At 47.4% G+C, this 16,641-nt stretch overlaps 1 protein-coding gene across 5 annotated transcripts in view; it reads right to left on the reverse strand.

Moving 5' to 3' along the window:
• The window catches only part of sptbn4b (spectrin, beta, non-erythrocytic 4b), a 30,493-nt gene that overhangs the window by 13,533 nt on the left and 319 nt on the right, over positions 1-16,641 (reverse strand). For 2 of the 5 annotated variants that reach the window (XM_078792764.1, XM_078792761.1), the window contains exons 2-24: positions 14,105-14,262; positions 13,858-14,009; positions 13,359-13,532; positions 12,311-12,402; positions 12,162-12,242; positions 11,931-12,046; positions 11,640-11,752; positions 11,373-11,560; positions 11,192-11,309; positions 10,943-11,101; positions 10,566-10,868; positions 10,343-10,493; positions 9,792-9,928; positions 9,533-9,682; positions 8,792-9,453; positions 8,584-8,721; positions 8,048-8,288; positions 7,797-7,955; positions 7,572-7,702; positions 7,267-7,492; positions 7,007-7,209; positions 5,930-6,020; positions 2,034-2,180 (exon numbers count right to left, since the gene is read on the reverse strand). In XM_078792764.1, the coding sequence (XP_078648890.1) occupies positions 2,034-2,180; positions 5,930-6,020; positions 7,007-7,209; positions 7,267-7,492; positions 7,572-7,702; positions 7,797-7,955; positions 8,048-8,288; positions 8,584-8,721; positions 8,792-9,453; positions 9,533-9,682; positions 9,792-9,928; positions 10,343-10,493; positions 10,566-10,868; positions 10,943-11,101; positions 11,192-11,309; positions 11,373-11,560; positions 11,640-11,752; positions 11,931-12,046; positions 12,162-12,242; positions 12,311-12,402; positions 13,359-13,532; positions 13,858-14,009; positions 14,105-14,249 (4,077 nt within the window). In that variant the 5' untranslated portion in view covers positions 14,250-14,262. Of the gene's footprint in view, positions 1-2,033; positions 2,181-2,826; positions 3,106-5,929; positions 6,021-7,006; positions 7,210-7,266; positions 7,493-7,571; positions 7,703-7,788; positions 7,956-8,047; positions 8,289-8,583; positions 8,722-8,791; positions 9,454-9,532; positions 9,683-9,791; positions 9,929-10,342; positions 10,494-10,565; positions 10,869-10,942; positions 11,102-11,191; positions 11,310-11,372; positions 11,561-11,639; positions 11,753-11,930; positions 12,047-12,161; positions 12,243-12,310; positions 12,403-13,358; positions 13,533-13,857; positions 14,010-14,104; positions 14,263-16,641 lie in introns of those variants that run through there. The other 3 variants (XM_078792762.1, XM_078792763.1, XM_058080838.2) reach the window with 3 other exon arrangements.

Genomic DNA, 16,641 nt, shown 5'->3' on the forward strand with positions numbered 1-16,641 from the left:
GCCAGAATAATTGTTGGTGTTAATGATCTCACAACAGGCGCAATCATCCCCTATGCCAAGCTAAAACTCAACCCTGAACGCACAACATCACATTTATGTCTGACCCCCCCCTCCCCCCACTCAGCTCTACTAGCACCGGAACACATTTACAGCAACACACACAAGCATGAGTCCTATTTATGTTACTTATATTATCTTATTACACCTACTGTATTGGGTAATACCAATGTAAAGGTGACTATAGGGGTGTTATTTCATGTCTGGAGGGCTCTAATAATGTAAAACACATACTTAGAAGGTTGGAATCAGGTTTTTGATTCTACAAATAAATAAGGAATCCTATCGCTGATTAATGGCGATAAACAAGGATGACAGCATGAGCATGTACGTAGTTGTTGTACCCCCTGCTGCTTACTGCAGAAGGTAAGTCTTATTATTTTTGCCATGATTCAACAACTCCAGTGATGACGTCAGGACAGAAGAGACTCAGCTCAGTGACTGCAGGCCAGTCGAGGATCCAGATCGACTTGTTTACTAGTGAACACCGGCCCGACAAACATGCTTCAAAGCGTCCTTGTCTGCGGCGAGAGCTTTTTCAACAGGGACAAAAATAGTGCGGAGAATCTCAGAGGACCTCGCAGAGAGAAGAGACGTAACCAGGACAGTGAAAAGCGGCCCAATCAGAAGCAAAAGTGAATAAGCTGCTGCTTGAATCAGGACGTTGTCCTCCTCCTCCTCTGATTGGAGAGCTCATCACAGGCACCAACAACATCATAGTGCAGAACATTGAGGACAGAATTTGTTTGACCATAAATTCATTCTGCTGCAGATCCACTTGTGTTTTTTTTTCCACAGTACACATCTGTTAAAAATCTTCCTCCCCTGAAGCAAGTCATGGTGTGCCTCCGCTCGCGTGCACACGTGAGAGCAAACGCATCGCCGTTCTCGACGCTCTCTCTGCTCCCAGCGGGGGAGTTGAATTTCAACCCTGCCCACTTCCACACTGCAGAGGAAGCGCGGTGCAGCACGATGCCCGAGTGCACGCGTGACTGGTCTCCTTTTGCCGTATAACGTTGAGAGGACTCTGACCTCGTAACTTAAGCGCCGCAGATTTGATCCAGCAGCCGAGTAAGATAATGGGAAACATCAGTTCAAATACAAAAACATTTGTCTGCGGGGGGGGAAATGAAATTTGGCCTCAAATTTTGGACAATATTACACGTACCACACTAGTCCGTCTGTCCTGTACTGTATTGTTCTGTGAAAGGGAGAAATACGTCTTTGCTGACTTGCAGTCCGTGCATTTTTTTTTACCTAGTGTAACTGCTAAACAACCCACCATGGGGCCAAAGAAAGTTGCGAGTGCCAGCAGTTTGCTAAAGAAGGTGTGAAACACAATTCAATTCTATTTTGCAAGAATGTACGGGTAGTCTGCATCAACAATAAATTCCATCCATACCTCATTTACAATTATTTCACATTGTAGTCTCTATAATTGTATTCTCTATCATTTTGACAATATTTATTACTTATCCATCCTAGGGCTGTCAAAAATAACATGCTAACAAATTTATTTAACTAATTACGTTGATTTTTTTTTAGCAAGCACGCCTCTCTGTTATAACAGAGTTATGACCAGTCCAGGGTGTACCCCGCGTCTCACCCGAAGACAGCTGGGATAGGCTCCAGCACCCCCCCCACGCGATCCTTGTGAGGATAAGCGGTAGAAAATGAATGAATAAATAACATTTATGTTTGTAGTTTTTTTCATTTAATTATTCCTAATCAAAATTTTGACAATTTCCATATTTTTTGTTTTTTAAACAAAATCATAACAAAACCAAGCCAAAACAGCTATGACAGCATATGTTGCTAGAAATAAATGTAAGCATAGAAAATCTGGATTGATATGTGTGGTCAAATAGAAGTGCTATGCTGGTGTCACATGCCCGGCTCTCCACCTGGCATGCTACATGTTTTTAGCAACACTTAGCAATCGCCCCTTAAAAAAAAAAAAAAAAGGCAAAACTCACCCGTTCAATCTTTTCCAGCCATTCTTTATTCTGGGCCAGCTCGGCCATGAAGGCCTGGTGCTTCAGCCATTTCTTGTGAAGCTTCTGGGTCTCGTCGTGGCTGCTGTCCCTCGCCATCAGCATCTTCTCGCACACCCAGTCCCCCAGCTGGACCATAGGGAGAAGAAGACCGGTTAGTCACGGCTTACATAATAGATACACACACACATACACAGTGGGCATGGGCATAAGGTGGATGTGGATCATTTTGAATGAAAAACTGTAGTAATAATAATAGTAATAATCACAAGACAGAAACATATATTGGGGTTTGTGACGTTAGCTTGTCTACAACTTTTAGTACATTGTTGGTTTTCTTCTGCTGGACTCCTTTTCATGTTGGCACGCTCCTATTTCAACAAATGTAAAAATGTTTAGTTCTGATGCTTTTCATTGGCTTAAACGTGGCAGGTTAATGTTGCAAAATAAAAAGAAGTTTAAATATGTTTGCTTGGCAAAAACACAATTTAGGAGACACGCATGTCTTAAGTCACTAAGTCACAAGGTCAAAGGCACACACATGAAACAGCAGAGGCATGTCGTCGCACACGTGTGTGCCAGCAAGCATGGCGGCAGGAATTCCCATGCATGCATGCACACACACACACACACACACACACACACACACACACACGCCTGCACTGACAACATCACTAAGACATTTAGGTCAGCATCCTCGTCTCCCGGCAACAACATCCACACAGCCGCATGCAGCATCTCCTCTTCCCGCGTCCCAACGCAAACACGCTTTTACCGGTGCTCTTTAGCAGGAACGAGCCGAGGAAGGCGTGGGGCAGGCGGTGGCGTCCACAGGCGTCCGCATCCTCGCCCGGGACATGCTCCGCCGCAGGGAAAGCGATGGAGCAGGAAGGAGGAGAGGCAGCTGCACAAAAAGGTGTGCTGACACCATCGACGGGAGACGGACACGCGCTCTCTCTCTTGCTAAGAAAGAGGCGGGGCTGAGCTGTGACGAGCACGAGGGCACGAGGACAGAACGGACCAAAGCCAAAGAAGATGAAGAAGAGGAAAAATCCCCCCCCTTCAGAAACAATAAAATGGCAGGCGGCCGAGATGATGCGCTGGCCCCTCCTCTCTGCCTGCTACCTTCCATGAGCGAGTGAGCGAGAGAGGGGTGGAGGGATGGAGGAATAGGGAGGAGCAAAGACTGGATTGGGATTTTTTTTTGGAGGGGGGCAGGTTTACTGGACACATCAAATGGTGCTGGCATGGATGGGGTAAAATGGGTGGAGGGGATGGTGAGAGCATTTTCTTTTTCTTTAAAAGGGACACAAAAGCTACCCACACACAGCACCTCCACCCCCACCCACCCCATCTCTGCAGCAGCCCAAAGAAGCTAAAAAGCCTCCGAGCTGCAGTCACATCACACAGACAACGTGACAGCTAGCGCCGGACACACGGGACCCTACTGGAGCCCCTAAACGGACCCAGGAAGCGTTTCATGGCGAGTGAACATGCAGGTCAAAGTGCACCGAGTCCTCTGAGACTGTAAATGGATTGTACGGTGGGATGGGGGAGGAGGAGGAGGAAGGAGAAGCCTATGCGGTCCTGAAATGACCACGCCGGTCACAGTCAAAGAAGCTGCTATAACTTGTGTACTCATAGACGCTCATATGATTATCAGTATGGGCCACATAGACACTACATGTACATCAGTAGTACAGTATACTGTATGCATATACTGTACATACACACATCTAGACACACTCTTGCTCTTGTGAATTAATGATGAGGAGCCGTGCCGTTGAATAATTCAACACAGCCAAAGAGAGAAAGTTGCAGAAACTCAACAGGATTTTTGGGGCCGGACAGACAGCAAGAGGAGGACACGCCCCACATTCAACCCGGGGACGTCACATGACAGCTTGTGCTGAGTCCTGGTCCCGGTCCAGGTCCCTCAGTCTCTTACTTGGTCTGTTTAGCTTCATGTCAACGTGGAAGTGGATTAAATTTGAGAGCCAAAGGGGTCATTTCTATGAAAAATTGGTTCCTTTGCTGTATTGTTGAATTCCTCACTATCAAACACTAGCATGAAATCACAACAGCAATGTAACTACTGTATAGTTACAGCACGCAAATGCGCACTTCCTGTTAAGTGCAAAGTAAGCTTCAAAATAAATGCACATAAGCATTAAACTGGATCCTTTCACTCACATTTTTTACATTGTCAGCCACTGGAAGAATGATTTGATGACATACAAGAATATTAGCCTTAGATAATAGTTTGATATGTCATACGAAAACAGCAGAATTCAAATAAAACGAAGAAAAATTACATATAAAATCACATATAATAAAAATTATCCATCATCTTCCTTTTGTCACTGGCCAAAGTTACAATTAGCATATTTTCTGGACAGTAAGTTACACTTTTTAATCATAATTTTGCTGGTCCTGGTCTTTATATGTCAATACATTCGTCCCTTCCAACATCACAGTTTGTTTATCGCTCCTTCGCTGTATCGTGGGTTTTCAGAAATTAATTATTATCCCTGTTTCGTGGTAGACTATGGTCTATTATTAGTCAGTTATTATTAGCTCCTATTATTAATAGGAGCGATATGTAGTATTCTGGTCACTAGGCAGCAGTAATAACACAAAACACTAATATATTACCTTAACACTACATTAAGTCATGTCTATGACAGATGACATGATAGTGAAAAACTTTCTCCTCCCATTCCGTGTGGAAGTGGTACGTTTTTTGGCTTAAGTTTAGAAGAAATACATTTGATTTAGCTGGTTAGCTCGCTAGCTTGTAAGTTCATTAGCTTGCTAATTAGATGTAAACAATGTTTTTAAATGTGAATTGATACCGACTGACATGAAGCAAGGAGTGAATATTACCGGACACAAGAGGACGTTTTAGACTTGTGACAACTACGCTATGCTGCAAGAATGAGATAGGAGCTTGTTCGGCCTCTTTGTGTAATTTAGTCGCTTCAGCGTTTCCCCGGTATTGAATAACTTGTCTTTTCAGGTTGAATGTTTGCTGTTGGCATTGAATTTGGTCAACTCAATTTCAAAATAAATGTGAGCAGTCCAGTGCAACTTACATATGTTGTTTCTCCTCTTTATGACGCATTTTTTGACTATTCTGATTTATATGAGCAACTTATTATCAGGTATGTTGACAATCGCCGACATCATGGCTCTGCAAACAGCATCTAATTCTTTTCTTCCAGCTGCTTCATGCTTCTGAGTCGTGACTATGCTGTCCCTTCTGATGCCATCATGAGCCTTTCAAAGTTCTGCGTCGGAGTGAAGCGTGTGACTTGCAATTCTCCACCAAAGTGCGAGGCGAGGATGTGTTTCCTGGTTAGTCGACGCTGGTCAGCTATTTAGCTTGTTAGCTTTCTAAGAAAGAAAGGCAACTGAAGCGATACAGAGAGAGGAACTGGACCTGGAACATATCGATGTGTAACAACACTTTCATTGGGAATTTTTTTTTATCTTAAATTGGTGAAGACGGCTTAAGAAAAGGCTTAATAAACAGGTTGAATTGCCAGGTGGCATCAGGTGTGGCTTGTCACTCCACCAGCAGGAACAGGAAGACGGAAAAAAGCATGACCTTCAATTTAGTGGTGAAATAGGTTTAAGTGGCTTTTAATTTGGTAGAAATGGCCAAAATGTCTCTTTTGATGCTAAAGGTCATCGACCCCTGGCCTATTTCAACATGACTGGGTTTCACTGTGAATCATAACAATCCATGTGACATCAGTCTCTCCTCTTACTGTTCGGAAGACTGTAAACAGGAAGGAGGTCGGGTATACGGACCAGTGAGCAAAAACAACGCTAAACAAAGGTGGAGCAAAAGCGCTGATTTTTGGTGGACCCACCTCGTGACAGTCCTGGAGGAACCTCTGGAGCTCCCATTGGTCGTTGAGCTTTTCCAACCACTGCTGGGCCTGCTCTCGGTTCTGGTTGCCCCTGAGAGAAACACACAAGGAAGGAAAGTCATATTACAGACGAAGAACTGACTCTAAAAAGTCACATACATTCATTCCTTCATTCATTCATTTTCTACCGCTTTTCCTCACAAGGGTCATGGGGGTGCTGGAGCCTATCCCAGCTGTCTTTGAGCAAGAGGCGGGGTACACCCTGGACTAGTGGCCAGCCAATCACAGGGCACATATAGACAAACAACAATTCACACTCACATTCATATCTATGGACAATTTGGAGTCGTCAATTAACCTAGCATGTTTGATTGAAAATATGATTGTCTGACAATCCCATTATATACAAAAGAGTGTAGGTTCCTCCCCTCCCCACACACACACACACACACACCCCCAAACCGGAATGTGGGAGGAAACCGGAGTACCCGGAGAAAACCCATGCATGCACGGGGAGAACATGCAAACTCCACACAGAGATGGCCGAGGGTGGAATTGAACCCTGGTCTCCTAGCTGAGGTCTGCGTGCTAACCACTCGACCACCGTGTCACATACAAATCAGCCTAATGATTACGTGTATGACTGATTTCAATCACTAAATTCGTATTGTTATCGATAACACAGACACCATTATGTGTTAACACAATGTACTACGTTTGTAGCGTTAAATTCATGTAAATGTAACCTTCAATCCATATGCTTCCTCACAAGAGGCCCACACAACCACCAGAAACCCCCCACGGGAAACACTTAGCCCTACCCCCAACACACACACGCAGATCAGACTGATTTCATGGCTAGGTGTCAGTTGTGCGTGTGCTGCTAATGCTTATTGTTGCCGAATAGTCTGGCAGCTGCGCTCACATTAAATGAGGGAATGGTGGACACAAAACCTACTGTATATATAAAAAAAAGAAAGAACAAAGGGAAAAGAAGCCCTGCACAATGGCAAAAAAATAAACTTCCATCACAAAATCTTCCACCATCAATATCGTTTTCTTTTCCTGTTGCGTTACCTCTTGGCGAGCGTGTCAACACGCTCCCTGATGCGCTCAGAGTAGATGTTGCTCTGGCTGATCAGGCTTTCTCCCGCCTCGATCACAGCCTTGATGCGGTGCAGATTGAGCTCCATGGTGGTGGTGAAGTCCTTGTGCTTCTTGATGGCCGCCTCCACCGTCTCCACTGTGGTCGGAAGCTCCACGTGGGCCAACGCTGACTCCTGAGAGACACGAGACTTGGTTGGATGCCGTGACATCATCTTGACATCTTCTCTCACCTGGTTGTTGATGAAGGACTCAGCCTGTTTGACGTCTCGCAGAAACAGATGGAAGATGTGAGCCTGCACCAGGACCTCTCTCCTGCTCTCCCACATCTCCAGCAGTTTATTCCAGCCCACGTCCAGCTTCTGGAGCCACTGCTGCAGGGCGGCCTGAGGCAGCGGCGCCTCCTCCGACTCCAGCAGTTCGTTCATGGCCTGCAGACGCTCGTAGTCTTCTTCGTAGCTGCGAACACAAACACGGAAGGACCCTTCTGAAGGACCATTCTAGAAGCGATATTAAAGACAGCATCATGATGGCGCACCGGCCAATCTCCTCCTTGAGGGCGGCATGTTTGTTGATGAGTCTCTCGGCTTCTTCCAGGTCATTGGGCAGCTGATCCGAGGCAGCAGCCGTCTGCGTTTGGACCAACCAGGTGAGGAACAAGTCCAAGTCCTGAGAAGATACAGAGACAAATCACAATATATGTTATACATGTTGTGATGGGTTTTAGTTTGTTTGCATGAACGTGTGAGCGCCACCTGCTGACCTGAATGAAGCTCTGCAGCCTGCTAGCCACCATCAGCGAGTCCTCACAGCCCTGCAGTGTCCGCTTAAGCTCCTCCCACTCCACACTGATGCCATCAAAGGGCAGGAGAACCTCCGTGGCCCGACCCGCGTGGGCAGTGGCCAGATGCTCCGCCTCTTCCTACATCAGTGAGCGTTTATTGTGAAGATCTTAAACATCGCCATCTTGGCCTGTGCCCACATTCTCCCTACACACACACACTCATGCCCGACCTGCAGGTGCATCAGTTTGGGTTCCAGGACGGACAGCGCCCCCTCCATGGTGGAGAGCCGCCTCTGCAGCGCCAGAACGCCGCCCAGGTCGCTGCCCGCATATTGGGTGGCGTCGATGGCCTTCCGCTTTTCCTGGATCTGGGATTTGATCTCGACGCACTCCAGCAGGTAGTTCTGCAGACGCAACATGGAGTCCAGTTGGTCCTTCTTCTGCTCCACCAGACTCACAATGCTGTTCCACCTGGCAGGAAGCAGACGCCAGTAAGAAGATGAATGGAGGTAAACATGGTGGCTGAGGCCACCGCCACTACAGATGGTCGCACTGTGGGGTCGTAAGCCTCATGGACACCCCACGTGATGGCTTTATGTTGCTGCCAGACAACGCAGACGCCAGTAAATACCAGAATAGAGCCAATCAGATGCCGCCACTTTCTAGATGGGCGGGCCATGTTTCATTGACACACCCACAAGGAAGAACAATATGATCTTCAACCTGAGATTGACACCAGGCTGTTAGAACGTTTGTGTCTCAGTACCTGGAGTTGAGGTGGTCCTGACATCCTCTGACCTCTGTAGAGGACGGATGACCTCCATCCAGAAGTTGCTGGACTATCTGGTTCACATCCAGGATCCTTCCCATCAGGCTGTTCATTTCCTGGTCCAGGGACTCAAATCTGCACCAAGGAGACCCGGTTAGGGGGAAAAAAAAAAGTGTTCAGATGTGGACCACTGCGTGACACTCACCTGTGCGCCACCACCTCCACGTCTTCCAGCTTCTCGGGAATCTCCATCTTGTTCAGCCACTGCTCCTTCTCGTCAATCCACAGCTCGCAGGCGTTGACCTCGCTGAACATGCAGTAGACGGCGAGGGCGTCGTGGAGCCACTGCTGGCGCAGCACGCCCACCTCCACTACCTCGGTGTACAGCTGCTCCACCTCCAACATCCTCACCTGCACCTCCTGCCAGCCAAAACAGGAATGTGATATGGAGAAAGGAGGAAATGACACAGCTTTTTCATTGTTGTCGTTGCAGCCCACCTCTTGTTCACGGTACCGCAAAGGCAGCACCACCATGTGTTTGCGCAAAGCTACCACATGCAGCCGATGTTTGTCCACGTCCTCGCTGACCCCCCGGTGCTTCTTCAAGAGCGACTGTGTGGAGTACTCGTCGTGGCCAAAGTCCTCGCTGGACACCAGGCGGTAGGCGTCCTGCAGCCAGACCACCAGGTCGTCCGTCTCGGTGGAGAACTGGAAGAAATTGAGTGCTTCCTGAAGGTGGCCGAGACGCTGAGCCGCCTGGTCCTCCAGCATCTTCCACTCGTCTTTCACGTCCATGATGCGTTCCTGTATGCCCGCCGTGTCGATGCTCTTCTCGCTCAGGATTTGCTGCCCTCGCTGCATGGTCGTCTGCACAAATGAATGAAAGAACCGTATAACAGTGGGGAATGGAGTCCGGGTTCTGTACTTTAATGGACCAAACCAAGACCTGCAACAAGGATCGGTGAGCCAGCAGTTCCCCAGCCAGAGTCTTGTGTTTCTGGAGTAACTTCAGCACACTGCTCAGGTCCTTCCCATAACCCTGCGCTCCCAGGATGGAGCTCTTCTCTCGGATCCAGGCCTCAGACTCCTCCAGCTCCTTTTTAGAGAACAGAGCTGAATCAGCTCAAGTTCATTTGGGGGATTTATCTTTTTCAGGTTGGTGCAATACTCCCACTGTCCACCTCCAAAACGCTGCACCCCCTTACCTGGAAAAAGGCCCACAGTTGCCGTGACTCCTCTAGCTCAATGCGTCTTTTGTCCGCCAGCTGCTTCAACTCCTCCAGACAGGAGGAGACGTGGTTGACCCGGTTACAGATCACCTGCGGGTCACATGGTTGGTAGCCTTGGAGACAAGAAGACAAGGTTGAGCACCACGGCGCATCGCTCAAACAGCCAATCACCAGCATCAAAGATCAGTATTGTTGTCATCTCAAGATCAAATACAACTGATGAATCATCAAAATCACCACAAAGGCTCAGTGCCGCTCATGCTTCTTTTATGATTGCGGGACTGTTGACACCGCTAATAGAATTTAACAACATATGGCTTTTATTACAAACTATTACTCCACTTTACATTAATGACTTTGGCTGAGGAGCAAGAGGAAGACCTCACATATCCATAGCTCACGTTAGCTTAAAATGATCATTAGCATCGCTCATCATCAAGGTCATGTAACAACAAGGTTCTTTAGTTAGCACAGGTTTCTGGGGGAAGGATTTGACAAGTTTATCAACTTCAAGTAGTAGTTCGTACCCTCTATGGTGGTGAATTTGAGCGCAGCGGCATTGAGCGTCTCCACCCTCTCAGCTTGGATGCCGATGTCAGCTTCCTGCAGGCTGTGCTTCTGCAGAAGGTCGTCCACCTCCAGAAGATGCTTGCCAAAATCCTTCGACAGCAGCTGGAACTGGGACGGAGCGGAAGGGGTTGGTGAGAAACATCCAGAAGCAGTTACACTTTTAATGCCGCCATCAGCTACCTGAGTGTCCTCCATCCAGTCGATCATATAGACCATGTCCTGGAACGTCTTCTGCAGCGCCAGGTTCTTCTCCAGCCGGATCCGTCTCCCCGCCACCAGCTCCTTCAGCAGACTCCACTGTCCCAGGATGTTCTCCTTGCGGGCGGCGATACGGCGGATGTCGTAGTAGCCTTCCACCTCCATCTCTGCCGCCAGCTCCACCACCACACCGATTCGCTCTTCGTAGGAGGCGATGTCTGCCTCGATGGCCTCGTGCTTCTTCATGGCGGCCTCCACCGCCGGCAGGTCATAGCCAAAATTGTCCTATGTGAATAGAAAGCGCATCTTTCGCATCATTTAGTTCCCGGGTCGGTTCTTTGTGGGAATTTTCACGGTACCTGCGACACCAGCCTCTGGTTCTCGTTGAGCCACGCCTGTCTCATGGTGGTCTTGTGGTCAAAGCGCTGAGCCAGCAGCTCTAGCTTCTCCTGGCGAATCAGCTCCTTGCGCAGGGCCACACCCCTCTCATGCTCCGCCTTCTCCAGACGCTCCCACGCCTGGGCAGGTGGTGACAGACATGGCGTGAGCTCACCAGCGGGTGTCACACGTGTTGGCGACACGATCATATAAACATTTTCTAAGAAGACCTTGTTGATGTCGGAGATGAGCTTTCCTTCATGAGGCACGTAGGCTTTCTGGTTGTTGGCTCTCAGTTTGCTTTGGATAGTGAAGAGAAGGACCTCCAGGTTCCCCTTCTCCTGGAACCTGCCCACAGGAAAATGGCGTTACCTCCACGTGTGACACAATGGAGGCCGTGAGTGGTCTTACTTGATGGGCTTCTCGATGGTACAGTAGGTTGTGAAGGCTTGAAGCTGCTGCTGAACTCCAGTCAACGAGTTGGCAAACTTCTGGTTGCTGATGACCGCGATGGTCTTCTCGATCCAGTCCAGCAGGTCAGACGCCAGCGCCTCGTAGCGGCCCACCAGTTTCTCCGCCTCGATGCAGTTGTCCAGCACCTGACGTGCAAGCACGGGCAGTCAGGAAAAAAAAGGAGGGGGGAGGGGACAAGAAGGGAATGAACTGAATGTTTGCTACCTTGCCGACCCTCTTGCCTTCCACAATAAGAGCCTTCATCTTGGAGAAGTAGTGGTAGTAGGACACCACATAGGTGATGATGGATTTTTCATCCGGGTTCTCCGTGTTCACATCTGGGCCAAGGAGACCGAAAGAAGAAATGTTGTTTGCATATTATTTATATTTATGCTGGGATTGCACATATTTAACACGCATGAGATTTTCGGGTACTCTCAGTCAAGTTTGAAGAAAGTATTGAGACTCTGACGCCAAACACATGCAATGTGACAAGAGATGAGGTGCAGTGTTCACCCTCTGGGTCCAGGAGTTTGGTGAGGCCCAGGTTCTGCTCAGCGATGTTGAAGGCCTGCTGCAGGTTGTGAGTCGCGTTGGATCTCGTCAGCTTGTGGAACTCGATCAGATCCGGTCTGGTTATTTTGAACACAAACATATAAACGCTGGACAAAACATAGCTTGGAGGAGGTACACAAAAATACCAAAGTGACCCTAATACACCCTTCATATTTTCTACATGTGGCCCACCTGTGTCTGTGTATGAGCGCATTGAAGGCGAGGCCGTCCCTCCAGCAGCTGGTGAAGTTCTGGATGTTGACCTCGGGGTACCTGAAGCGATGTTAAACTTCAATAAAATGTGCTGAAGCTCTCCTGGAAATGTCTACCTCCTTGCTCACCCTGCCGTCTTCATCTGGCACCAGAGCAGCAGCGCATCCTTGGCGGAGCGCGTCTCTCTGTTGTCCGCCGTGGCTATCTTGATCACCTGGATCTGCACAAACACATGACACCATTCCAGTTGTTCTCGGAGCTAAAAGTTGTGAAAATCAACATCAAGCGAAAGGACGCCAGCTTCCTGTTCAATACGGACAGCTTGATGCTAACATTAGTTGCTGCTAGAAGCTATGGGTAATGAACACAAATATCTGAGTGTATTATTTTCCTAATCATCCATCAAGAGTGCAATTTATTTAGGCACGGGATTTAAGGGGCAATCTGTAATGTTGAGTAGACGCCTTCATGTCATCTTGACATCACTGGAACACAAACAACCTCCGTGGAAGTCTGCTCTTATTTACTGTATGCTTCTATAAATACATTAGGGTTACTTTCCGTCTTCCAGTTACTTCTCTCTCCTCTCTCCTCCCTCCTCCCTCCTCCTCCTCCTCCTCCTCAGTGTGTGCAGTCACTGCAGTGTTTGAGCCACCATGCTGACTGGACAAACTGACTTTCAGCACACAGGAAACGCAGAAACAAGAAGGACAACATGACAAGTACGGGGGAGGGGGGGTTGAGCAATAAATCAATAAATAAAGCTATAAATCTACTCGAGTTGACTTGAGTAAATGTGGTCTTTGGTGACTTCACATGACTAAGAAAGCATCCCAGGAGGCTGACAAGACTCCACAAACACCACACAAAGGTCCAGATGATGCCATGTAAGCATTTTAACTGATATAGAACATGGACTCATTGAATTAGTTAAACAAGCACATAGGCGTGTATACATGCGCTATACAAACTGCACAAAGTAAAAGCTTAAACGGACCCCAAAGCTCTGAGTGACATTTAGCAGGGTCCCTGATGAGGGGCTGCACACATCCTGAAGGAAAGACAACACACGCAAACGCTGACCCAATTGGAGGGCTCCTTCTACCAACGCGGCCTTCTTTTCTAGAGTTCCGCGTCGTCCCGCCACAACCTGGCACGCCCCATATGTGTGTATACCTGGAAGCGAAGGATGATGGTCCAGATGAGGCCCAGCGTGAGGCGGTGGTTCCCATCCACGATGTCGTGGGAGCCCACGTTCTCCAGGTGAACCCTCTGCTCCTTGAGGAACTGCAGGGCTTTGTCCACGTTCTCCAAACAGTGTATGCGCATGCGGCCCCGCGTCGGCCTCGGCTAGAAAGGTCCAGGGAAAAAAATTACTTGTCACAAAGCCCGACAAGACATTTTACCGCTAAAGGTACAATGCATATATAACAATGTATATTAGACACATACTGTATTATATTATTAGATTTATATTTATTGACTATATTGAATTATCATTTTATGTTTAATGTTTATTTATATATATTTTTTAATTTATTTATTTACATTTATTATTGTATTTATTGTACTTTCTTATAATAACCATTGTTCTTATAGATATATATTATCTAGTATAATATAAGAAACAGGTGCCAATTAAAAACAATCATCTGCTGTGATGCCGAGTGCTCACCAGCAGCTCCCCGCTGAGGACCTCCAGCAGTCGCGTGAGCATGTAGCCATCACGGAGGTCGTTGTACAGGTCGGAGATGCGACAGGAAACCCTGGCCAAGTGAGAGTTGACCCACTTGGTGAAAGTCTTCTTCTGTACGGCGTCTCGCTCATCTGAGATGATTCAAGAGAAAAATGACTCAACAAGGCCCAATACTTGTCCATACATAGCAGAATTACTGTGGCTTTATCTGTGTGTGACCTCTGACCTGCCAGGGCCTTGATGCGGGAGCACTCAAACAGCTTGGCGCTGGTACACTCCGTCTCCCAGAACCCCGAGCTGATGGGCCGGTTGTTGTTGTTGAGCTGGCGCTGGGCTTCGGCGTTGTCCAGGTCTGGGGAGGCATTTGCCATGGCGCCCAACGCCCTGCCACACGCACATACGCATGTGTCAACCATAAAAAATGCCCGCAGTCATATGCCACATCTCTCCAAATAAGCAAGCGCTACTGCAAACAAAAACTATCTGCATATACAGATACAGTATTTAAAAGGCAACATTGTTATGAAGAACACATCCATTTTCCAAAGTGCGTTCAGTGCACCTTTCAGTCATTTTCTACCGCTTATCCTCAAGAGGGTCGCGGGCATGCTGGAGCCTATCCCAGCTGTCTACACCCTGGACTGGTGGCCAGCCAATCACAGGGCACATATAGACAAACAACCATTCACACTCACATTCATACCTATGGACCATTTGGAGTCGCCATTTAACCTAGCATGGAGTAAACCGGAGTACCCAGAGAAAACCCACGCATGCACGGGGAGAACATACAAAGATGGCCGAGGGTGGGATTGAACTCGGGTCTCCTAGCTGTGAGGCCTGCGCACTAACCACTCTTCCGCCGTGCAGCCGCTGCATATATTATTGGTGATATTTTCAATATTTCCAAACATGGAAGTCTTATTTTGGAGTTTTGGAGCCATGATGAATAATTAACGCGGCACCAGCATCTCACAATAACGAGGCCTTAAAAATAAATGCCGGTCTAAAAAACAAGAGTCACTTAGTCCTGCGTTTCCTTTTTTTTTGACAGCCGAGAAAAATAAAAATAACTTCTGAGCAACAAATGTTAAAAAGGATGCTGCCATTGGAGGCGTGCATGTCAACATTGTGCATCTTTACAAAGAAACGTTGATGATTGGATTGGACCGCATGTTCAAACACTAACTACTAAGAGGGTTTAATAATAACGGAGAATACTTGTGAGGAAATGATGGCGGCCCACTACAACCAGACAGGAAGCCACGGAGGGAGACAGCTGCCAGTGCTCATCAGCCTCTTTCTCAAGCTGGCGGTTTCTCTGAGGCGTATTCCCCTTTTTGACCGGGAGTTCTCATCAAAACTGTCACCCCCTCGTCAAAACGTGCAGCGATAATGTTTTTAGCGTGACCTCTGCAAATCCAGATGATGCACCGCCGGCGGTCAGGTGGTGGCGGTGCATCATCTGGATTCGCCCTGGGGAGCTCACTCAGCACCTGGCCCTTTGAACGCAGAATGTACTCGGATAATTGATAGCTAACTAGCTGTTAGCTTGTGTTCATGGAGATACAATAGAGACTCGGATACTGGTACTACAACACACACACACACACACATCACCAAGACCTGGATGAAGTATTAAAACTGATGTAAGGTACTGTTACTATATAGTATTACTACACTTATAGTTTCAGTCGAATAGCTCAGTGGGTCTAATAACTTCTCAGGACACAGACACTCACATAGCACAATCAGATTTGCACAACACCTACATACAACTGATGGGAAAATACTGGGAGACCCATAACAGATGCACACAAGCTTAAAGTTCACTTTCTAGAAGGGCGTGGCAACTGCTATGTAGACTACAGCATGTTCATTCTTCCTCATTCATGCTAGCACTGTCACCAAATACATTGCGACATTTTTTTAATACAAAGTGAAAACCTTCCAAATTGTGTGATCCCTATAGCTATACGTGGTCAAAACAAATCAAAATTTACCATTGTCAGCCTTCAGAGATGCACAAAAACCACACAGGCCTATTTTAGTGTCACTTTGTGCCTCATAATGTTCCCGTCTTCTTAATTTATAGCCCATAAAAATGTTAATAGGAGAGTTGGAAATGAGTGAAAGGCCGAAATTACAACTCGAGGCAGCGTCAGAACGTGCAAACCCGACCCACAGAGCTAAATAAGCAAAGAAAATCAGATACAAGTAGACTTTGCACAGCTAGAACATAAATATGCAGTATTTGAAAGGTTAGGGAGGCAAGTGGCTAACATTAGCAGGCTAGCTGAAATTAGCCGGTGGAGAAAGGCATGTGAAAACAACACAAACAACAAACAAACATCAGCACAACTCAAGACACAAATCAAACAACCATTCTGAGGCCAAATGAACATGACAGAAAGTGCAACACGGCTACGACAGATGAGGTCACCAGAGGGTGCAGGTGTGTATTTCACCCGCCCGGCTGTGTCTTTGCAAGGTTTGGGTCAAAACCTCTGCAAAGGGGACCATTTCTGCATAATTGTGTGTAATTAAAAGTTGCAAGCGGGCTAATTAGTAGGTTAGCTAAGTGTGTCTATGGTGCTGATGCCATAGGCCGCTGCGTTGCAAGGATGGTGTGACACTATCAACACTCTTCATGCGTGCACCATCCATCACATGTGCAGGAGACACACCGTCCCCAAGCCGGACCACTGCGGCGGTACCCCTGCAGCCTAACGCAGGCCGGGGCGTCTGCAGGCACAACAATGC

Source organism: Doryrhamphus excisus, linkage group LG8, assembly GCF_037039965.1.
Source record: "Doryrhamphus excisus strain RoL-2023G ecotype Guam linkage group LG8, RoL_Dexc_Guam_v1.1, whole genome shotgun sequence".
Lineage (NCBI taxonomy): Eukaryota > Metazoa > Chordata > Actinopteri > Syngnathiformes > Syngnathidae > Doryrhamphus > Doryrhamphus excisus.